The sequence below is a fragment of the Dermatophagoides pteronyssinus genome, unplaced genomic scaffold (genome assembly GCF_027571235.1).
Source record: "Dermatophagoides pteronyssinus isolate colony J.1.1.1.1 unplaced genomic scaffold, Derpt_VIB-CSIC_2022.12 sq0008, whole genome shotgun sequence".
In the NCBI taxonomy this organism is placed as follows: Eukaryota; Metazoa; Arthropoda; class Arachnida; order Sarcoptiformes; family Pyroglyphidae; genus Dermatophagoides; species Dermatophagoides pteronyssinus.
In genome coordinates this window covers 792,658-817,964 of record NW_027461532.1, presented here as the reverse complement: position 1 = coordinate 817,964, position 25,307 = coordinate 792,658, and the positions used below count along the sequence as shown (strand labels likewise).

At 28.6% G+C, this 25,307-nt stretch overlaps 1 protein-coding gene across 2 annotated transcripts; it reads left to right on the top strand.

The window, feature by feature from the left end:
• Window positions 1–1,408: 1,408 nt before the first annotated feature.
• On the top strand, window positions 1,409–25,182 carry LOC113796025 (uncharacterized). Of its 2 annotated transcripts, none has more exons than XM_075820819.1 (4): window positions 1,409–1,984; window positions 19,873–20,466; window positions 20,547–22,126; window positions 24,057–25,182. In XM_075820819.1, exons 2-4 carry the CDS (start codon window positions 20,120–20,122, stop codon window positions 24,545–24,547), a joined length of 2,418 nt encoding a protein of 805 aa, XP_075676934.1. In that variant the 5' UTR covers window positions 1,409–1,984; window positions 19,873–20,119; the 3' UTR covers window positions 24,548–25,182. The 2 variants fall into 2 exon arrangements, with proteins under 2 accessions (XP_075676934.1, XP_075676933.1); XM_075820818.1 differs by having other exon boundaries at window positions 19,861–20,466.
• Window positions 25,183–25,307: the final 125 nt, after the last annotated feature.

Here is a 25,307-nt window from a genome sequence, read left to right as displayed (position 1 = left end):
ATAACAATGAGGGTTTTTTTCTCTCACTCTCTCTCTCTGTTCTTGTCTGCCAAACAAATCATTGAAGTTGATGATGATGATGCACACTGTTGATGTTTACCCAAATTTTTTTTCCACTGAAAAGAAAAATAAACTTTGCAAAACATCATCAACCAGAATCAGCATCAGGAAAAAAAATAAATCATCGAAATTAACACCGCAAAAAAATAGGAGAACTTTTTGGGAAAAAAAGCTTTTAGATTCTTTTTTTTTTTTTTTTTGATGATTTGTATTTACATTCGAATCAGAAATCTTTCATTTTTTTTCTTCTATTTCAGATGGAAAATTTATTTTCAAATCTTCTTTTTTTTTCGTTATCATTTTTCATCATTAAAAATCAATGAAGAACAATGTTTGTTTCAATCATATTCGTTTTCGTTTGTTTCAATAATTTAAATCTGGTAAAATAGAAATTTAAAAATTCATTAGAAACAACAAAAAAGATTTCATAGAATTTGATAGATACGTAAACTTATTTTTGTTTGTTTGTTTGACATCCATCTTCATTGGTTTCTCTCTCTCTCTCTCTCTCTCTCTTCATTTGTCAAAAAGATTTTTCTTTTCCTCCTGCTGAACACCGCCATCAAAAAGTAATGAAAAATAATAATGATGATGACGAAAAGTTCATATTAAATGAATGAATTCATAAGAACAGAATGAGATAAAAGTAGAGAGACAGGGATGAATGGATGTTTTCTATTTCTACTTTTTTTTCGGTTTTCGTTTTTTCACAAAACATCATCATTTCTATGATCTAGAATTCTAGATTCGATAAAATTATCATTCTACTGCTGCTACTACTATCGAATAGAATAAGCTACATATTTCTCGAAAACCAACAAAAAAAAAAAAATTCATGAATTTTTTACATCAGGTTTTTTCTCGAATTTTTTTTTTCGTTTGGCCATTATTCTTTGCTTTCTTTTTTTTTTTTTTTTTTTTTTTTTTTTTTTTGTTTCATGTTGCCGATTATGACGTCGTATAGTCGTTTTTTTTTCTTCTTCCTTTTCAATCATTTTACATCCATCAAATTCAATGCAATAGAAGCAATAAATGGAAGAAAAAGAAGATAACACATCTTTTTTTTCTGATTATATTCATCAGAATATAGAAGAAGAAGGTAGAAGCATTAATCAATGATGTGACTTATTGGATTTGATTCTTTACTTTGAAAAAAATAACGGTATACATTCTTACCTTAAATAAATACCGCTACCATTACCGAGAAAAAAAAAGAAATACCCGTATCTATTCATATAATAGCGGTATTGTATCCACATACAATGTGTCTCTCTCTCTCTCTGTATGTACGATACCGCTATTTATACCGAGAAATAGCGGGACCGATTCTTTTGGATTTGAATTTCGATTCGAAACGCACACATTGTATGTGGATTTATTTGAAAAATTAAATTCACCAAATAATGATGTTGGTTGGTTGGTGATCACACAACAACAACACACATCACATCAAAAGTTTTTTTTCATTTATTTATTTGATTTTACCGATGACAAAATACACCAAACAAACAAACAATATTATCTACATACATCTTTTACATCCATTTTTTTTTTTGTTGAAAAATGTTATTCTGGCCATGTTATTTTGGCCATTTTTTCTCGTGTTTTTCATTCGAAATTTCTTCAATTCCTTTCTATTCTGAACAGGTTTTCCTTAAGTAATATTTCAAAGAAAACATCTTTTCTCGGTGCTGAAATTTGTTTTTTCAAATGTTTGATGATTTCTGTCACAAAATCTTCAGGTTTGAAAAGTGAAAAGTGATTTTGTTTCACATTGATTGATCAATGTATTTGATTATATGTTTTGTGTCAATGATAAACACATCTATATCATCTGTTGAATGTTTTTGATCCACAAATAATTTCCCTAAAAAACATCGAATAAATTCAAAAATTATTTCATCGAATCGATCCAGGAACAAAGGTAGATTTTTTCAAATTTTCTGTCTATTTTCATGATGATTCTGTTGACCGAAAAAAGAGATTCTTTTTCGAAGGAAAATTCCTTTTTTTTTGTTCATCGATGATGTTTATTCTGCCTGAACTATTGAGTGAATATATTTTGTGTTTTTTTTCGTTTGCACTCAACTATTTTTTGAAAAATTTGTTTTTCCTTGTCATTTTTTTTCTTCTCATGAATTCTTGTGACTGAAATTTTTTCCATTTAATTTTATTTTCCTTCAAGAGTTAACACACACACTTACGCATCACTTTATTTTTTGTTCAAGCACACATTATCCATTGAACAAATTTTTCGTTCTCTTTTGAAAAAACAAACTGGGCAAAAAAATTCTGATAATGATGCTTGTGCAAGTCACTAAGCTTTTTTTATAACAACAACAACATCGACAATCGATTGAATTCTTCTTCTTCTTCTTACTGCATTTCGATCACACAAATTCAATATGTTTAATGGAGCAGAATTTTGTTGTTTTTTTTTCACCAGTTTTGATAAATAAAATACAGAAAAACAGAAAAACAGAAACCCTGTCAACCATTCCATTCCACCATATCAATCACATTGAATGAAATGAAAAGAAAAATTGTTATTTGAATTGCTTTTCTATCCGAATAACGAAAGAAAGAAAACAAGTGAATCACTTGAATTTATCCTAGATAAGCAAACATTCTTCTTTTCGCATACATCATTCATTCCATTCATTGAATTTCAATTTTTCAATTCTTTCAATTATGATCGATGAATAAGACAGATTTCTTTGAAGAACATAAAACTGGTAAAAAATAACCCAAGAAACATTGAATATTTTCACACATTATCAGTTTTTCCACTTCTTCTTCTTCTTCTTCTTCCCATTTATTGATCGGTTAATAATTTCAGTTTCAAAATTCATTCGTTCATTCAATCAATCAAAAAATTATTATGAACTGAGCAAACTGAATAGGAAAAAAAAGTGTCACATTCATGAATGAAATAATAAACCTTCATCAACGAAAAAAAATTCATATCTATTTTTGTTGGTTACATTCTTTTTTCTCTTATTTTTTGGCTAAAAATATACAATTTTCATTCCTGAATGCAAGCTAAATTTAACCAACCAACCAACCGACTAAACATCAAAGATTCATTTGCTGGATTTATTTAGAGAGAGAGAGAGAGAGAGAGAGAGAGAGAGATCATCATTATTATTTGAAAAAAAAGGAAACATTTGAATATGAAAAAAATGAAACAACAAAAACGATGTGATTATTATGATGATTATTATTATCAATAATCATAATCAAAAAAAAAGAAAAATGACTTTCATATTAAAATTCTGTACAACATGAAAATTTTTTTAATGGATTCTGTTTGTTTTGTTTGAATTTCAAATGATGATGATGATTGCTTGTACACAGAGAGATTTGTTTTTTATTTACGATTTTGTAAGAATTCTCTCTTTTTTTCAGCTTTCATAATCGCTTTCAAGAAGAATTCATGATTGTTCTTGAATTCTCGTATTCTTGTATTCTTGCGCTTGTTTAGTGATGTGAAAAAATACACTGTGAATTTTTTCGGTTGTCTTTAAACCAAAAGAAAAAGTTTGTGTTTCTCTCTTTGTTTGTCTTTTCGCTTGATGATCTTATGTGTACATAATCATTACCTTATTATTGGGAAAAATTTGTTTCAAATTAAGAAATCAGAATAGCCAAAAAAATATATATCGATTATCAAAAAGGTATATTTGCAAATTCATTCATTTTTTGCGTGTTTATTCTGTTTCTCTCTCTCTCTCTCTCTCTCTCTCTCTCTCTCTCTCTTTGGTTGGTCGATCTGTTTATGTATATAATTTTATTCTGGATCACACTGGGTGTGTCTATGCTTAAAAAACTTGTGATTATCATGATGATCATGATGATGATCATTTTGGGTACAAAACAAAACAAAACCAAACTAAGAAAAGCAAGAAACGAAAGAACAAACTAACTTGTCTTTGACGGTGAATGAATGAATAACAACAAAAAAAAAGGCAAAAAATTGGAATAAACTTCTTACTTCTGCACTAAGAATATTCTTTCTTTTTTCCATTTCTTTCTTGTATAGTGTTTTCCATGTATCATGACGATGATGACGATGATTGAAGATGATAATTTTTTTTTTTGAACTAAATCTAGATCATATCTATATAATAAACACGAGAAGCGAAGCTTCTCGAGAGTATGGTCTGTAGAGAAATGTGTTAGGAAATTTTTAATACACAAATGTGTTAGAAAGGGTCTGCAGAAAAAGTCAGTGTGCGCAACATCGTGCGCAACATGAATTGCCTCGGGATAGAAACAATTGTTAACGCTTAGGCCTCGGTCTGATTGTAATGGGACCGCGGCCTTAAGCAGGTTAGGTTAGGTTTGTGCAATTAGGTTTTCCGGGAGGAACTAAGTGAAGCGCCAATATTTGTGGCTATCTTTGGCGATTTTTTCCAATATTTTTTGGACCGATTTTCGGTGAAACCCGAAACAAATGGATAGAAAACAAATAATTGATTGTATCGAATGAATAAATAGTTGGATCGATCGCAAGAACAAAACTTCAGCCAAAGATTTGGGAGATGGGCGGCGTAGCCGCTCATCTGCCAGAATCTACGGCTGAAGTAAGTGTGTGTGCTGCTGGCCGAAGGCCGGCAACACACACTTGTCATATCATAAATACAAGATATGACACATACACACACACACAAACCATACGCCTTACTTATACAATCTTTTGACATGAAAAAATATAAATATATCTCTCCCACACACACACACAAACACAAACAATGATACAGAAAAATCCGGATATCATATTATCATCATCATCTTCAATGCCATTCGTAATGAATGTTCCTATGTTTATTTATTTTTTCTCGTTTTTTTTTTTGGTATGTTTATCATTTCGTTTATGATGATGTTTTTTCTTTCATTCGTTCCGTCGTTTACCATTAATATCATTCATGTTTTCTTTTTCTTTTTTTTCCATTTGCTTGTTTTGGTTAGTTATTTTGGTTAGTTAGTTTAGTATATATTCAGTTTGCTTTAATTACAATGATCACCATCATTATTTTTTGTTTTGAGCAAGACATTTTTTCCTTATTGCCAATGGGCAATTCTTGCACAGATCTAAGGGATTCTTGATTTTATTTCTCATTTCTCATTTCTTATGTTTGATTTTTCCATAATGTTTTTGTTGTTGCTAGTTATTTAAACATGCTAATAATAAACGATGATCAAGTATGATCATTATTCTTTAGTGTTTTTTTTTCGCTGGTTGGTTGTTTGGAATATTCTGTTAGAGTTAATGAATAATGACCATCATTCGAACCGAACGACTAACCAAAATCATTATAAATGCAAAAAACAAAAAAAAAACAAAATCAGAATTTTGTTTTGAGTTTCCCGAGATTTTTTTTTATCTACTACTATAGTGTAACGATTCTATGAAAGTTTGTTTCTTTTTGAATAATCCATTAAAAGGTATATCGAAAACCATCAGCAACAACAACAAAAAAATGATTGAAAAAAAATCAATCGATTGATCGATAGATTGATTCAATGATGATTACACGAATGGATGAACCATTTTCTCTCTCTCCTTACAACATTTTTTGATATCGTCAAAATCAATGTTGTTGTTGTTGTTGTTGTTAAGATTGTTGAATAATCTCAATGTAATAATCACTAATATTCGATTATTATCATCATGATGTCCATGGCAAAGTTATTCGACCATAAATTTTATGGAAAAAAAATGTAACGGAATCATTCATATGAATGAATATCGACATTGATGATTCTTTGTTGTTGATGAGTCGATTTAATCTATTCAACAACAACAACAACAAAAATTGGATGAAATCCTTCATCATTATCATTTTGGCTTAGAATAATATTCGTTTGATGGAAAACAAAAACAAAACGCACTAATTCGTCAATGTGTACAGTGTGTGTATATTATATATTTATAAAACCGATGGTTGTCTATTCAAGACAAGATCAAGTTTATCTTTGACATCAAAAAAACTTTCATTAACTAACATCTTAGTTCATCATTATCATCATCGTTGTCTTTGTCGTCGTCGTTTACTTTCATTCAACATTCATTTCATCATTCACAATAATGTTGATGTTTGAATGATGAATTCGATTTTTTTTTCTTCTTTCTTCTTTTTTTTAACCAGAACAAAATAGACATAGACATATGACGTAAATGGTATTCACCGACACACACAGAAACATTTACTCATTATTTCAATGTCGGGAAAGATTGTCACATCATTTTTTTTTTTTTTTTTTGTTTCTTCCATTGCCAATCATTATGAATTCATATTTTCTCTTCTCTTTTTGTTTGCTCAAAGATTTATTCAATATTTTTTGTTTTCGGTTTTGGGCACAAATTTAGAAGTTTTTTTTTGCTTCTTGTCCTGGACGACGACGATAAAGAAGGAAAAAAAACTCATGGAAGAATCTAGAATTCTGAATGTTTGAATGAATAAAGTTTCTCGTTCGTTTTCTTTATCCTTAAATTTATAAGAAGGGAGGGAGAGAGAGAGAGAGCGAGAAAAAACCCCTGTTTAATTTGATTGAAATGATCATCATTCTGTTTTTTTTTCAATTTTATAATTTTTCTTCCGAATAAAAAACATTCAAAGCAAAACAATCAATAATCAGCCAACCCAAATCATTATTGGATTAGGTAATAATAATAATTTTCCCTATATTTATCCAAGCTATTTTACATATGATGATGATGATGAAAAAATTGAAAAAATGATGAAAAACAAAAACAAAAAACAAATAGTCATATTGTTAACGTCAAAACATTGTCGGTTACACACACAGAATAAGAATATTATTATTATTATTTTTGGTTGAAAAAAATAATAATAATATTGACAAATGGAATGAATTATTCTTGTCGTTGTTGTTATTGTCATTCATTCTTCACAAGCCACCTTCATTTCAACTTTCCATCCCCATCATCATATATATAAACAACATATTGGAATCGTATAGTGTGTTTGTGTTTGCTTATTGTATTACATCATCATCATCATCATATTGTATCATTGGAAAAAAACCGAAGAGAATTGGCGTTTTATTGTCATTGTTGTCATTGTCGTTGTCAAGAATCGAAAGAATTTTCTTTTTCTTTTTTCTTCTTCGTTTTTTTCACTTTATGACACCAATTTCATGTCCTGGATTATTTATGATCATCATCGATATTATTATTAGTTTAGTTTGGTTGGTTGGTTGGTTGGTTGTCATATTTTCAATTTATCTTCGATTCATTCCTGTTTTTCTTTTTTTGATTGAATTCTTTTTCTTTTTCTTCATTCAGGAAATTTTCATTCAATGAAAAAAAAATCGAAGAATATTCTGTAACTATATATAACATTTTACATCATTTACGGTAAATTTACGGTTGATGATGACAACGAAAAAATTCTCGGAAATTTCTCTTCATTTTCGGAAATTAGACAAAAAGATTGATTCTCATTATTTATCTCGGTGTGTGTGTGTGTGTGTACTGAATAATTGAATTATTGAACGTTTATAACAATTATTATTCAATTATAACCAGAAAAAAACCAGAATAAAAATAAGAATAATTCATTCCTGGTGACAAAAGAAGAAGAAGAAGAAGAAAAAAAAATCAACTTATTTTGCTAATTGAATTAATATGATTTGCAAAAAATAAAACCACCACCACCACTACTGAATTATCATCGAACGCCCACTGCCATCATAGAATATTCTCTCTTTCGTTTTTTTTTCACTTTAAGAAAGAAATAAAAAATCAAATTAATATTCTGCTGTCATCATCATCATCAACATTGGTTTATGGAAACCTGAATTCGAGTATTTATTATAAGCCTTAGTTTCAAAAAGAAATAAGCTCAACAGAAGAAGAAAAAAAATGATCGCAACTCATCATTATTATCATATATAATAATAATAATAATCAAATTTCTGTTTCTTGGTGATCCATAGAAAAAAATTATTATTATTATTATTCAACCGAAAAAAACCGAAGAAGAAGAAAAAGAAAATCATTGTCGTCATGACTATAGTTTATGATCGATGATAATGATGATAATGGAGAGAGAGAGAGAGAGAGCGAGAGAGAGAGAGAGAGAATGAAAAATTGAATTTAGTTTTTCTTTTTCTGTTTTTTGCACTAAAAATTAATTAATATTCAAATATTAGTCTGATCTAATCATAAAACGTTTGCTACTGGTTTTATTATTATTATTTTCCATTTGATATTTGTTGGTTTGAAAGAAGACGAATATATATGTGAATTCTTGGAAATCCCGAGCAGATGATAAGAATCTATTCCCAGGATTTTTTTTTTTACTTGGCCAGGAAAAATATTGTTGTTCGACGTAGGTGCCAAGACGACGATTCTTTATTTCATTTTTAATCTTTAAGTTTTACAGATTCTGTGTTGGCGGTGTAAGGGTGGTTAGTAAAACTTTATTCAACATTAACCGGATATAGAATTATGTTTTATGTTTTCTTTTTTTTGGTTCAACATTCATTTCATTGTGTAAAAACCAATTATGTATTACGGAAATGTATTCCGGACCGGCCAAAAAGAGTCTACTTCCTTTTCAATTAATTTTTCTCTTTTGTCCTGTCATTCTAAGTGTGTGTTAAGCGAAATGAATGAAATGAGAAGAATGAGAAGAATGAATGAATAAAATGTCTGCCTGCCTAAAAGATGAATGTTTTTTTTTCTTCTATATTCTGGAGAGTTTGATTCGACAAAAGAATTGGCGATTCCCATTGGAATCTCGTTTTTTTTCTTTTTCTTTTTTTCTTTTCCTTTCGAAATTGCCCATTATATACGATGATTCTTGGTAGAAATAATTATAAAAAAAAACAAACCCTGAACGATTACAATACGGAAAGATTTTTTTTCAATTCGTTGGTTGGTTGGTAAAATAATTATAGTGACCATCATCATTCACCATTGATGATGATGATGATGGAAAAAAAATTTCCGAATACCGGGCAAACAAAAAACTTTGCACTATAGATTTGTTCGGTTAATTCTGGGTTAAATCGAAAATGGATGAACGGGAAAGAAAAATTCTTTCGGTTCGTTCTTTACATTTAATGAACGAATTGCCAAAAATATTACCCAAAATTAAAAAAAAACCCGAAAAAATTGAATATCGTGATTAACCACGAACAACATGCATATCATTATCATATCACAAATGGCATGGTAATCAATGAAAATCTTTGTTTTCACTGATAATGATAATGATGGTTGAATGTTTAACCCGAATTTATTCATCAAAGCAAAAAAGAAAAAATGAGGAAAAGAATAATATCCCGAAAGACGGAAATTGTTATTGAATTTCCGTAGTCTTTTTTTTCCCGAATCTAAATTTCTTTCAAAAAAAATTTGTTAATTAAGACCACCATGCATTTGTGTGTGTGTGGCCTATTCTGGTTCTCATTTCTGGTTTTTGTTGTTGTTGTTGGTTAATTCAAACCAAATAATAATTATGAAACCAAAAAAGATAAAAATGTATAACAACAACAACAACAATGTAACCAAAAATGGATTGTTTTTGAACATAAAAATGAAAATCTTGATGGTCGTTGTTGTTGTTGTTTGACGCCCGGAAAAAAAATAAAAAACCATTAATGTTTCATATCAAGGGACCTGTATATATTCGATAAAGGTTGTTTTGTTTTCGACTTGCAGAACAACAACAACAACAACATTCAAAACATAAAGGATAACATTAAGTTTATGAGGAAACTTTGTAGTTGTTGTTTTAGTTGTTTTATTACGAAAATCGATTTATAATCAAATTATTTATCAGTTTATATGAAGGTAAACAACAACAACAACCAAAAAAATGATTGCTTATTTGATTATCATCATCATCATCGTTTAAATAATTTATTGATTGAAAATCAATTATCATCTATCATCCATCATCATCAAGTGAATTTTCAATTGAAAATTATTTTCATTTTTTTCAATTTATGAATGGAAAAAAGGATATTTCTTGTTTGTTTGTCTGAATAGCACCCAACGGATTTTTCAATTTCAATTCAACCGAAATTCTCGGTAAAATCAATTTCTAAATTGTTGTTGTTGTTGTTGTTGATGTTTGTGTATGTTTGTGTGTGATCATCATTTTTTTCCATTTTTGAAATCTAAACACTAAATTTGGACCAAAATTTCTATTGAAAATTGAAACCTAAGAAAGAGAAAAATCAAGACAAATTGAAAGTTGAAAGTTGCAATTTGTGAAAAACAGAATTCGAATGAAAAATTTTCTTTTCTCAACAGAATTTCCGATGAAAAAAGAATGATGAAAACTTGATGAAATAGAGAAAAATTCTTATTGAAAATCATCATCATCATTATTGTTTCAAGTTTCTTTTCAAAATTTTTAGAGTTTTGTTTTACATTTCGATCATCATCATCATCAAAGTAATTTACAGCTATAATTCATTCATGTTTGGTTTGTTGGTGTGCAGTGTGTATGTGTATGGCGTGATATGTGTCAAATCAAAATGTCAGAATTTCATTCGGTAAAGATTTTTGGTCCAGGCTTTCAAAAATAACCAAAATAAAAGAGTTATCTGTTAAAATAGAACGAACAAAAAGCAATCCAGGAACAACAATAAACAAAAAACAAAACAAAACTTTTGTGATAATTTTCCTGTTGTTTTAGTGTTTTTTTTTTGTTTCACTTACGGTTGAATGTATCTTCTGAATGTTTATAAAATGTATTCAACAAAAAAAAAGTCATCAACGTTTTTTTTATTTGTAAAAAAAATCCTTTTTATTTCTCCAACTCTCTCTCTCTCTCTCTCTCTCTCTCTCTCTCTCTCTTTGCAATTTTTATTTAAGCCCATTATTCATCTCTTGGTATTCCACCATTATTTTGTAGTTTTGCTGTTGTTGTTATTGTTATTTTGACCGTTTGTTTTTTTATTATCATAAACACATAAAACATGATATTTCTGGTCGATGTCAGTCAAGTTTTTTGTTTTTGGATGTTATATGTTCTGTTCGGTTATGTGTAGTTGGTTTGTCTCTGTATGTTGAACCTATGAAGAAATCAAAACAGCCATTTTGTTGTTGTTGCCTTTGCTTGGATTGCAACGAACCGAAAAATTAAGAGAAAGCAACAAAAGAAATACAGCCATTTGAAATTTGAAACAAATTGCCAACCAACAGCAAAAGGAGATGGATCATAATGATGTTCACAGAAACAAACAAAACAACAAATGATGATGATACAAGAACCATGAATGATTTGACATCGACCATCATCATCATTTTGTAATCGATTCGTTTATTGATTTTTTAAATGTTTTGGTTTGTTTTCTGAATGTTTAATTCTGATTTACTTTTGTTTTTTTCGGTCAAAAACAAGGCAAACCGCAAACTGCAAAAATTCTTGATTCAAAATTTCTTTGATTAAAAAAAAAGACCACCCGATAATGATAATGATAAACATTGGCTGATCAACAACATTGAAAACGACATGAAAATTCAATTAGTTTTTTTCCAATTTGATTTTCTTGGTTTTTGCTAAAAGTTTACTTTGTTTATTCATATATTGATATATCACATTGAGAATAAACAGGATTAAACATTTTGCTTGTTTCAACATGAACACGAAAAAAAAGAGATTCCATGATGATAATAAATTAGCGACACGCCATATCCTTGCTATAAATATTTTCTCTTTGTGTGCATTGTGTGTGTTTAAATATTGTCAAAATGTCTTTTGTTTTTCCCAATTGATAAATTGCTAATTGTAAGAAATATAAAAGTTATAACATTCTTGGAATTTTGTGGATCATGTTCCACAGAAACAGAAAAGAAAAACATTGACAAAACAAACTAAACATGATTCTATTAATTTTTCCTCAAGCTTGATGATATGAATGGTGCGTGTGTGTGTGTGAAACATATTAAATCAAAATGATAAAGATGTTTCCCCTCAAATTCATTCAATTTCATTTGATACAACAGCCTATACAGTCAATCGATAAATGATAAATTATGTAAAAATTTTTCTTAACACGTTTCCCATAATCAATCATTATTCATATATGACATTTAATTATCGATTTGAATGATTTTCCAAAAAAAAAAAAAAAAAATGTCATTATTATTTTCATTGAGAAAAACTAGAAATTTGGAAAATAAAACCAATCCTTTACATGTTGACTAATGTCAGACTTTGAGTCTGTGCTTGTATGAGGGTGTATGTGTGTGGGTGTTTGTACATCGTTTTGTTCATTGCATTTGTTCATTTTCATTCAAACCCAGAATAGAATATATGAAAATAAAAAACCTTCAAGGCAAAGATTATCATCATCATCAGTATTCTCTTTTTTTCCGCATCAGTTGATGAATCCAGTTGAATTGCCAGAATTCAATTTTTTTTTCCATTGTGGATGATTATGATTGCAAATAATCATTGTTCAAGTTTATAGAATAAAAGTTTTTCGTTTTTCATTTTTTAAACTTTTCAATTCTTTTTCTCGAAAAATTTTTTTTTATCATCAAATTGCCCAAAAGGCAAATAAAAATGTTTGAAGCATTTTCAAACGAAAACGAAAAACTTTATCAATATCCATATTGATATAGAAACAACCGGATAGCAACCAGCCATCCAGTTAGGAAAAAGTTAAATTTTTTTTTTCAAACAATGTCAAACAGACATTTCGACAGTAAAGTTGTATCGAAATTCTTTGCTATTTTTCATTATTAAATTGAAATGTGAATTTTATAAACTTACTCAGATCCACAATAACATAAAAAAGTAAAACACTGACTGGCTGGCTGGCTGAGACGAAACACTTTTTTCAATTTCAATGCGCATGCTCGAAAAATGGATGGCTTGCATTTTGAATTTATAAGGGTCTTTTGATTTTTACATAAAAAATGGCTGGCTTGCATTGGACTTGGCCTTCGTCTACTGGAGTAGACGAAGCAAATGGCCAATGGCTTGCAATGCTAGTAAATAAATAAATAAATAACATTGGAGTGAGAAAAAAAAATTTATGATAAATTACATAACTAATATCATTGAATGTTGTAATGTTGTTCATGCGCTTTTACATTTTACTTTACTAAAATTTATATCAATTCATATGGGTGTTTTTCATCCAGAATTTATTTTATTTTTTCGGGTACAAATTTTATTATGGTGATGAAACAGCAGCAGCCGGGTCCCGTTTCTGTTTTTCAATCATCTTCATCAAAACATCTGCCGCTTTTTGCTAATTATTTTAAATGTAAAGATCGTAAATTTTTTTTCCAGTTTTTTTATTATCCATCCGGTTTTACTGTCATGTTGTTGATCCGTACATATGTTACGGTAAATATCTGGTATGTGTATATTTGCCATTGATACACTTGTTGACTTTTTTCTTTATTTATTAGCTTCAAAGTGACACAAAGAAAAAGACAAAAACAAAAAGATTTTTTCCCCCCGAATATAAATTATTACAATTGATAATTTTTTCAATTAAACTTATCAGCAAAAAGGGGAAAAACGAAAACTTTTCATTTCAGATGATGGAAAAAAAGGATTTATTTATTTGGACGTTACACACATCTGATGATGATCGTCGGTTATAATCATAATCATTAATGTTATTAGATTTTTTTATTATTATTTTCATTTCCATTAGATTTTCTGTTTCTGTTTTTTTTTCGACGCCTACACGCCAACCGTTCGTCCATTATTACTTTTTATTACGCCAAAATTCTGTCATTTTTATTTCTTTTCGGTGTGTGTGTTTACACTAGAATATTCTCTCTTTCTTTCTTTATTTGATTGGCACAGATCTGGACTAGAAAATTTTTATTTTCTTTTTGTTGTTGTTTGCTACACAAACAAACAAACTAACTAACTAACTTGGGTTAGTGTTATGTAGCATTTACCATAGACCATAGGGTAATTTACATTCATTTGCAAAATATGTGCGGGACATAAAATAATCCAAATGTTTTTTTTGTTTCAGCTTGTTTTTGCATCCATACATATCGTTTATCATCATAAAATCGGATTGTTATTTTTGGTTTTCTTGAAGAAAACTAAACCGAAAAAAAATTCTTAGAAATTTCAGGAATCGAGCACAGAAATGTTTTTTGATTAAATTCATTTCGTTTGACCTTTGTTTGAATTTCATTTCTGGCTAATTAATTTTTCTTCTTTCATTTTGTTTTGATTTTCCTTTATTGTGAATTCAAACATAGATTCATGTTTTTTTTCGTTGGGAATATTCTATTCAATAACATTCATATGAATGTTATGTTTGATCATGCTGTGTGTGTGTTTTTCATTAAACAGGAAAATTCTGTTTGCTTGTTTGGTTGTGCATCACTTGTTTAGTGATGATGAATTCTTCCTATGGAATATGCCACCTATGGAGTGTGTGTGTATGAAACAAAACAAAGAAACATATTCTGATTCGGACGTGAACTGTTATTCAGTAACAACAATAAATGAAATGAAAATGAAATTTTCTCCTTTTCAATAACGAATGATGATGATGATATTTCATTAGATGAATAAAATTGATGGCAAAAGATGTTAAAATGTTCGAACTTTAAGCATTCATTCATTTTTCTCCTTGTCATCATTATCATCATTTGAAATAAGAAAAGAACCAAAATCATTGAATCAAGTATATATGACAAAATATCTGATAAGATCCATTTCGGTAATATTGATTAAAATATTGATGCTAATTGAAAATATACTCTATGAATATATTCATTATAATGAAAACTATGAATATTCATTCCTTTTCACTATACTCAATTATAGATTGTTTTCATCAAATTGAATCATTCAATTTCATCATATGCTCACCCGATAATGATGATGATGATTAAATTTTCTTCCATTTTCTGACTGACAGAAAATAAATTAATTGTTTTTTTCCGATGATCAAAGTCAGCTAAAAACTGCTGTTGCTAATTTGTTTCTCGTTCGGGAGAAACAAAAAAAAACATTTTTCCATTAAGTTTTGTTTTCCACATTTAGTTTGTACCGAAATAATCAATTTAAGTGCAAAATTCAAAGAACCAAAAGAAAAAAATTGGAAAATTTCTTTGGAAAAAAATATATTCCCCATTTTGTTCCCCCTTTGGATCGGTTTCTAAAATCCAATCGAAAAAGAAAAATTGTGAAATTCAAAATGAATGAATGGTGGTGGTGAACGCAACAACAACAAAAACTGATTCAATTTCGATATTACCATATTGTTGTTGTTGTTGTTGTTGTTCATTTAGAAGAAAAAAAAATTAATCAATCAATCAAAATTATTATCGATTATTTTTCTCCGTTGTTGTTGTTGTTGCTATTTTCCTTTTTTTTCAATCTCAATCTTTAATAATTCCTTTTTTTGACACTTTTCTGTGATAACTTTATCTATTTATCGATGATGATGATGTCATTCACAACAACAACAACAACAACAATTCATTATTATCGGTTCCATTCGAACAACAAAGATGGTAATTGAAAATAGATGATGATGATGACATTATTATCACTACCACAACAACAACAACAACAACAACAATGGCATTATTATTTTTCTTTTGATAATAGAAAAATTGAATAGCAAAAAAAATAATAATATAGAGGGCACGTGATATATTACAGAATCAATTTATTCTTTTTGGGTTTTTTTCTCCTTCTTCTTCTTGGCTATCAAATTCTATCAAGATTCTATTGCCAGGCCGCAAAAAAAAAAAAAAGAAAATTTCCATTGATTTTTATCTTGTTTTACCGAGAGAAAAAAAAATCAACACAAACACTACCACCACCAATAGGAGAAAAATATATTGACCATTATATTGATTAATTGAATTCGTCTTTTTCCTTATGATAATCGATTTGTTTTTGTTTGGATTTTAAGCGACCCAATTTTTTTGCTTTTTATTTTGCCATGTTTGTTTTTGTTTGTTGTTTTTTTATGATTAATGGACAAACAAACATTGTGTAATTAGATCATCCTTATATACCCTTACCAATATGTGATTGTTGTTTGTTTGTTTATTTGCCAGTAAAGCATCGTTGCAAAGCATCGTTGTAAAGCAATTCTATGTAAAATATCAAATTTCAATGCATTTAACGTGAATGTGCTTGTTGTTGTTGTTGGACCATCACTATAGCATTGCTGTATGCAAATAAAAATAACATTATGAATAAAGAATCGATTCAGTTGAAACTTGGGAATACCAAGTAACAAAAATGAAACCAAAAAATTTTGAGAAAAAAAAACGATGCAAAAAAACCACCACCACCACCACCATCATTGTCGAAAGAATATACTAAACTAAACTAAACTAAACTGAACTAAACTGAACTGAACTAAACTGAAACAAAAAATTGTGAATAATAATCATTTGATCAACAGAGCAGAAGAAAAACAACAACAACAACAACAACAACCTTGTGCCTAAAACAAGAATCTATAGAACATTTCATATTTGTGCATTGGGAATTCACTGAAACTGTTTCACTTTATCATCATCATCATTTTTCGTTTTTTCTCTTTCTTTCAGTTTTATTTGCATATGATTCTTTTTAAATGCAATTTATCATCATAATTTTACCAGCAACCCAAAAAATGATGATGCGGTAACAGTGCCTATTTTTTTGAAATGAATAAACCTTTCGAATAAAATTATTTTTCAACCAAAAAAAAAAAACAAAAAAAAAACAAAAACAAACAAGGATTCTTTTTCTTGGAAATTTTTTACTTATCCAATTATCATCCAACGTTGAAATGAAATTTTAATCCATTTTGAATGCCCATTATACACACACACACACACGCAAACACATTGCATTTACGTCAAACATTTCTTCTGGTTGTTGTTGTTGAATCCATTTTTTCTATTTGGATAATTTTTTCCCCCTGAACAAAACAAAACAAACTTTGCTGGTTTTTATTCATTCATTCATCATATGATGAAACCAAACAAAACAAAAATTATGCAAAATTATTTATTCAAATGATGTTGAAACGAAAACCCAAAACCAACAGAGAATATTATTCATATTCTGTATATTATTCATATTCTGTATACAAACAAAAATGATTACCCCTATGGCAAATGAATTCTTTTGAAAACAAAATGTTTATCCTGTTATTTTCTATGTATGTCTGTTTTTGTTTTTGTTTCAAATGATGATCTTTATCTTCTAGAAGAAAAAATCTCTTATCGTTTCTGGTTTCTGGTAAATTGATGATGATGATAGAATCCACTGAAATATCTTTATTAACTTTACTTTTTTGTTTGTTTTTGTTTGTTTGTTTATTTACTTAAATGGGGAAAATATGCAATTAAATTTCATCTTAATCGATTTATGTGTGTGTGTGTGTGTGTGTGTGTGGCAACATTATCTTTATATTCATTATAATAATTCATCGACCATTCAATCTTTTCTTCTTTCTTGGCTATAAATATTTCCGCTGTTTGAATAGCTTTTTGCTGAGTAAATTGATGCATTTGGCCCAAATAAGATTCATTTTTGATTTTGAACTCATTTGTCGTGTGTGCGCTTTTGGTAATAATTGAATGACAACAGGGGATTTTTTCTTTTTTTGGTCACAGCAACATTATAATTATAATAATTAACAATTAAAGGATTCTTTAATTTACAGAATATGGAATATTCTGTTTTTTGTTTCACTAAAACAAAACAAAAACAAAAAACATTTTAATCTAATAATGTTAATTATCCCTTGTGAAAAACATAATTATGATTGAAAGGGAGAACGGAGAAAAAAACTTTCATCATCATCATCATCATTACATAATCACCAGAATATTCTTCTTCTATATTCATATTTTTTATCATTATCACTCTCTCTATATAGGAATTTGTAATTTTCATTTTCCTTCCTTAAAATGATAATTTTTCTCTTCAACCCAAATCACCATCATCAAATTTCAATGACAGTGAATCTCAGTAAAAAGTTTAACCTTTTTTTTAATTGACTTGATTTTTGTTTTACCACCAGAATTCAAAGTTTTTCAAATATTCCATCTGTGTTAACTATAGTTTAGTTTAGTTTAGTTTGTTTGTATGTTGCAAATTCATTAACATTTTTGATTCATTAATATGGTTGTCCATAAAAGTTTTTCTATCATTTCAAACACTTTTACTATCACTTTCAAAACACATTTGCGTAAAGTTTCTGTTTTCGGCACCCTTACCGAAATTTGTTTTTTTTCCGGTTAATGCAAATATTTTTCTTGTTTGTTTGATGTTTATCATTTGCTTACATTATTGATGATAATTTCCATGTTGAATAAACTTAGTGAATAATCTTAAAGATTTAGGAGAAAAAAAGTTTTTCGTTAACGAATATGAGCTTTGATCCAAGAAAATTCAAGCTAATTGAACTGTATCAGGGTTTTTAGTTAATCTATTTCATAATTTCTTTCTGAATATAAGTAGAAAAATGTAAAGAATTTGAATCTTTAATGCAAAGTTTTCCGGGAAAATTTCCTTGAACAACAAAAAAAAAAATTCTTATGAAAATTTTTGAGAAAATCCCAGAATTCAATGTTTCTTTGGACCTTCAAACATTGTTTTTGGTTTTCTTTCGCAACCGAAGAAAAAAAATTTTTCCATGTCAAATGTTTCATTTCTTTCTTTTTTACATTGGATAAATAATTCATTACAATCATTTTCATTTTTGCTGCTTATTTTAGGATGCAAATTCAAATTTTTTAAAAAAATTTCATTCTTTTAAATCGCATTACCAGAAAAAAACATTGAAGCACACAGTAAGCCACAGGGAAGGAACATCTCTCTAGTTTTGATTTGAAAATTTTGGGTAAAAGAAATTTTCAAAACAAAACAAAATCAAAAAAATAATGATAGAATTTATAAAAGATTTTCTGGATTGTTATTGGTACATTATCGTTATTGTGCATTTTATTTCTTTATTTGGTAACAATCATATTACAGGAATCATTCTTGAATTTTTACCCTAAACACACACAATTACCATTCAAAAATTCAAATGAATTTCAATTACCTTTTTTTTAAAAAAAAAAAATTTCTTTGTTTATATCAAATTTTTTTCATGGTTTATTTGTTTTTTCAGTATGATTCTATTGTTTTTGTTTTATCAGTTGATTATGTTGACATATACCGACATTTGCAGAAACTGAGAATTTATTGTGATTCAATGAATGAATAGACAGAAGAAAAAAAAAGTAACAAACGATAGAAACCAATTTTATTTCTGAAAATATCCACACAAAATCGATTGATTTGAAACAAACAAAAATAAACAAAGCGAAAATCGATAATAATAGCCAATGGTCATCGATTGATGTTTGATTTTGTTGACCAAAACCAAGCCAAACCAAACCAGAATATAATACAAAAATCACAATTCCATTTCGATTCCATTTTTTGTTCCAACCGAAATGATGATGAAAATGACTATGGAAAATGGAAACAAACAAGCAAAAAAAAGAAAAAGATTGATCGATTTATTTTTTCTCCCACCAAACAGAATACAAAAATAAATATGCGAATTTAACAAATCAAAAAAATTTTCATAGCCAAAAGGAATTAATTGAATGAATGAATCGTTCAATGTAATGTATGTTTGTTTGTTTGTTCATTCCATTGATCATAATCATGTGCAGGCTTAATCTAATTTTCTCTTTTCGGGTTTTTCACTTTTTTGTTTGTTTGCTTCTCTTCTTTTTTCATTTTTTTTTTCAATTTAAATAATAATTCCATTTATTTTGTCTATTCTTTTCTTTTCTTTTTCTAGTTTCTCGGTTAGAAAATAAAGGTTGGCGAAAGACGACAACAACAAAAAAAAAGAAAACCAGATCGATCATCGTCGAATAGTGATTTTTTTTCCAAATGTTGAAAAACAAAAAAAAACATTTGAAATTTTCAAGACAAAACAAAAGATGAAAAACTGAATTTTTCCAGCTGAAAAACTTTTCTTAGTAAACTTTTCCCGTTGTCAATCGATTGATTACCGAATTTTAGACATCCGTGAAAGCAAAACAAAAACAGCAAAAATGTCGAAACATATAAATACACATTTATTTTTTCATATGAACGATTCAAGTAGTTCAAAACAAAAAGATTCTGGACAATCATCATCATCAACTGGTGGTGGTGGTACAAAAACAAAAAAACCAAGTACATTAATTAGTGGTTATGAAATTGATACAAATCCACCATTACCATCTGAATCGGGTGATTATTATGATTATTATACTAATTATGGTATACCAGAATATTATGGACAATTATCACCATCAGCAATATCACCACCACCATATGCATATTATAATCATGATTATCCTGAAAATCAACAACAACAACAAAGACAACAATCATCTTCATATTATTGTTTTGATCGGTATGTACCTTAATTTTCAGGCAATTAATCATCTGATTGCATTAATTACATGTTTGTTTACTTTTTTTCTGTATAAACAGGAATCCAAGTGATTATGAATATTATGATACACAGGCTGATCATCATCATCATCAACATCAACATCATCAATCTACAAATAATTATCAACAAAATGATCAGCAAAGAAGATATGATCAACAACATAATAATAATAATAATAATAATAATCATGATAATAATCAATATAATAATCGTATTTATGATGATTATTCGTGTAATTCTGAACATCATCATTTAAATAATCATCAACAACAACGTGGTCAATCATTAGCATTCAATTATCCAGTATCGAATAATAATGGTTATAATAATAATAATAATTATCATAATCATCTTCAGGCACCATTAATATCACCACCAATTTATGATCCAAAACGTCCATCACCATTATCAAATATTCCTGGTGGTGGTGTTAGTGATTTTAATCATTGGTCACATCCATTACCATCATCATCATATCGTAATAATAATGATCATCATCATCGTGGCCTTAGTACATTTGCACATAAATTACATCGTATAACATTTGTTGAAGCTTGTATATTTCAACCACCTGATTTACCATCACCAGTACGTGCCATAGGTGGTGGTGCAGGTGCAGGTGCGGGTGGTCAACGTTCACAGCCACCACCACCATTATCATTACAGCAACAACAACAACAACCGGCAGCACCTACATTACCAATGATATTACAACAAGGTGAACGTTCACCAACATCAACCGGTGGTACACAATATTATCAAGAATGGACATCAAAACATATGCGTCATTTATGTTCACGTTTTGAAAAACCAAATCAACAACAATTATTAATGAATGTTGAACGTAAATCAAAATATCCATTTATAATACTTTGTACACCTGAACAAACAACAACAATGTCACAATCATTATTATTATCAAAATCATCATCATCATCATGTTCATCATCAACAGCAACAACAACTGGTACAACAACAATAAAAACATCAAACACCGGTAATCGTTATCATCGTGAATTAAGTCATAATTCTGCATATAATTTTAATGATAATGATAATGATGATCTTATTGGTGGTAATGATTTAGCCGATGATTTAGGAGATGATGATTGTTTGGATGATGATGATGATCAACGATTAATGGGTGGTGGTGGTGGTGGTGGTGGCAGGGATGATCATGAACATTGGATTACACAAAAACAACGTGATAGTGTTAATAGTCATTATTTACCACCACCACCACCACCATTATTAATGCCACATATATGGCCTGAAATACGTTATATTGATGGTCTTTATACTGTTTGTGCATCAATTGTAAGACCTGGTTCAGGTGTACCATGTGAATTTGATGAATATTTTTATTCCGATATTAATAATACACCATCATTATTTGATCAAAATCATCATCAACAACAACAGGGAAAACATATTTCATTTCAAGATATGGCAGCCAAACAATCATCATCATCATCATCATCATCGACAACAACAAATCATCAAAATCATGATATGAAACATCCATTATCACGTCCAGCTGGTTATATTGTATCAGCATTTGCAACATTTCCCGGTGAAGATAGTGATCGTTTAGAAAAAAATTGGTTATTTTGGACTGGTAAGTTTATTTTTTGAAAGAAAAAAAAAATGTTTGAATCGAATGTGAATCCAAGGGAAACAAAAAGTAAATTCAGAATAATTTCTAATGAAAAAAAAATCAAATCAAAACAAATTGAGAAAATTCACACTAAATTCATGAAAAGAATTGAATTTCTTCAGTTTTTGAATGAAAATTTGAGAAAAACAGAAAATAAAACATTCCTTTGGGCGTCTTTGAAACATCGAAAACAACAACAACACTGAATTCTGATTTTTGTTTTCAATCATCGTCATCATTATATTACAATTTTTTTTCGGTTGAAATAAATCAATGCAAATTCAACCAAAAGCAAGAAATAGAAAAAAACAATCATCATGGATCAGGGTTTGACAATGAGAGCAAAACAGCTAGTTTTATTTGAAAACCAAACCCAATTTGAAAAGCAAAAGAGAAAAAATGAAAATCCAACAACCAAACAAAAAAGTTTTACATTTGAATGAAAATTAGATCACCAGAATATAAAAAAATGATTGAATAATAAAAGGAAGAACAGAATATTCTGTTCTGTTCTGTTTTTTTTTCATTTTTCTATGCAAAATAGGAATATTCCTATATCAAAAACAAATATTAATGATTATGATGATGATCATAATAATCATTATTATTATGAAACTTTGCTGCTTTTATATGCATGGTATTAATTTTGAACAACAACAACAAAACAAAAAAAATTCATAAACCCAAATTCATTTTGGGTTTTAGGATTTTCTTTTTCTATTCTTTATTTGAATAATCTATGTGAATGATCGATTCTTTTCTTCTTTTCTTCTTCTTCTTCTTTGTTTTTCATTTGTACATAATTGGATGATGATAGATATTATTTTTGAGGAAACAAAAAATAAATTCGGGTACAATTTTCATCCATAAAATGAATATAATGATGATGATGAAATGTATTCTCTGATAATTATTATTATGAATTATGAACGATCCATCACCCCTCAAAAGAACGTTGATAAAGGTTTTTTTTCTAAATGTAATTTTTTTCACGCTATAAAGTTTTCGGAAAATAATCATAATAATCATGTGTTTGAACAAAGGATAATGATTGAATTGTGCAAAGAATAATGTTATTTGAAAAAAAAAATAAAATTTGTAGCTGCATTTTGCTGTTGTGAATGAATGAATGAATGTTGCTGTTTGTTGTTGTCCGATTGAACAACGACGACAACAAATTCTTTTCAGTTTTTGTTTGTTTTGTCCATCCAAAAACATTATTTTCCATCATGAACATCATCATCATCATTATCATTAATGATGATTATTATTGTCGCTGGACAGCAGTGGAGAAGAAACAAAAAAAAGTTTTTGGTTGATGACAAAATCAAAAGTTAGTTCTTGCATCCAATTTGGTACAGATCATCAATGATCATTATTAACAGTTATCGATTTTTATTCTTCTCTCTCTCTCTCTCTCTCTCTCTCTCTCTCTCTCTCTCTCTGTTCAAACACCCATAAGAATAATAATAATTTTCACATTATCGATCAATTATTCTGGTGAAGAAGAAAGAAAAAAACTAGTAAACTTTGTGAACTCTTCATTGCTGTTAGTTAGTTTAGTTTAGTTTACTGTATAAATCAAAGGTGATTAAGTATTTTTTGTTTTATAATTAAGATTTATGATTTTTGTTTATAGAATGTTTTAGGTGACAGACAATGACATTGTACCGGAATCGTATACATAATCGATGAAAGTAACTAAAAAACAGTTGATTTTCTTGATTTAAAGTTACAGTTTTTCAAAAACAAAACAAAACAAAAATCGATTCTAAACGTAATTCCCTGTTGGCCATGTTTGATGATAAAAAATTGAAAATTTTTTTTCTTCGTTTCCATTATCATTAATTTTCTGTTTTGTTTTGTTTTTTCTTCATTTTCCTTTATCTAGGTGCAAGAATATTATATAAATATCTACCAACATGTGTTGGTCTACGTCGTTTAATATTTTTAAAACGTTGTCCAGATATGTATCGTGAAGATTTAATGATTAATCATCATCAACAAAGTAAAATGAAACCAACAATATTTACTGGTTTTACATATGTTTTATTATGTGAATGTTTTAATTTAAAAGAATCATATATTGCATCTGTTTGTACAACAATTGATCAATTACGTGCACGTTGTTGTGGTTATTCAGCATTATATTTAACACATTTTCAACAGAAAATACAACAACAACAACAACAATATCACCATCCTCAACAACAACAACAACAACAATATCACCACTATCCACAACAACAACAACAACAATTCCATCCGCATCATCTTCCGCAGCAACAACAGCATCCACATTATTCACAACATCATCATCATCATCAAATACCAAGACATCATCGTAGTACAAGTGATTTTAATGAATATAATGGTGATTGAATTGATCAAATGATTTCCAGAAATTGGTTTCGAAATTTTTTTTAGTTTTTTTCAAATTTAACAATGTTTTTGAAATTTGTTTTTGAATCTGATCGATTGGTTTTTTGTTCCAGTCAATCAATCAATCAATCAAACGAAAACATCGATCAACAACAACAACAAAATCGATCAACTTATTCAAGCAACAACAACAACAACAACAGAAAAATCAAATGACAAAAACAAACGATTATTCAGGGATTCTGGCATTTGCACAACATTATCCAATGATGATGATGATGATGATGAAGTCCCAAGACCACAATTAACTAAATAACGAAAAGAGAAAGCGTGAAAATAAAAAAAAACAAATCAAAATGAAAAATGATCTGCTATGAAAGTCAATTTGCAAAGAAGAAGAAGAAGAAGAAAAATAAAGTGAGAACAAACTAACAACATTCGATAAATTAACAACAACAACAACATTATGTTCAACAACAACAACCAGAAAAACATTATCATGGTGAACCAAATAACACACACACACTAAAACCATCGCAAAATGATTTATGACATAATATATCTGAACATTTGATTCTTTCATTCTTTTTTCTACACATTCTTGATTTGTAATACCGTTTTTCTGCTGTCAAAAACTCAGACCAAAGAAGAAAATTTCATTTCTTCTTTTCGTTTTTTTTCTCGTGTTTACACACACACACACTAACACATGATTTCTCTATTGATATTATCCAATTTCTTACGTAATATTTTGTTATTG

Excerpts from the sequence above, each read along its gene's own strand:
- LOC113796025 (XM_075820819.1), top strand. The coding sequence starts at position 20,120 with ATGTCGAAACATATAAATACACATTTATTTTTTCATATGAACGATTCA. Across the intron at positions 20,467-20,546 it reads TCATATTATTGTTTTGATCG|GAATCCAAGTGATTATGAAT; the intron begins GTATGTACCTTA and ends CTGTATAAACAG. Across the intron at positions 22,127-24,056 it reads AAATTGGTTATTTTGGACTG|GTGCAAGAATATTATATAAA; the intron begins GTAAGTTTATTT and ends TCCTTTATCTAG.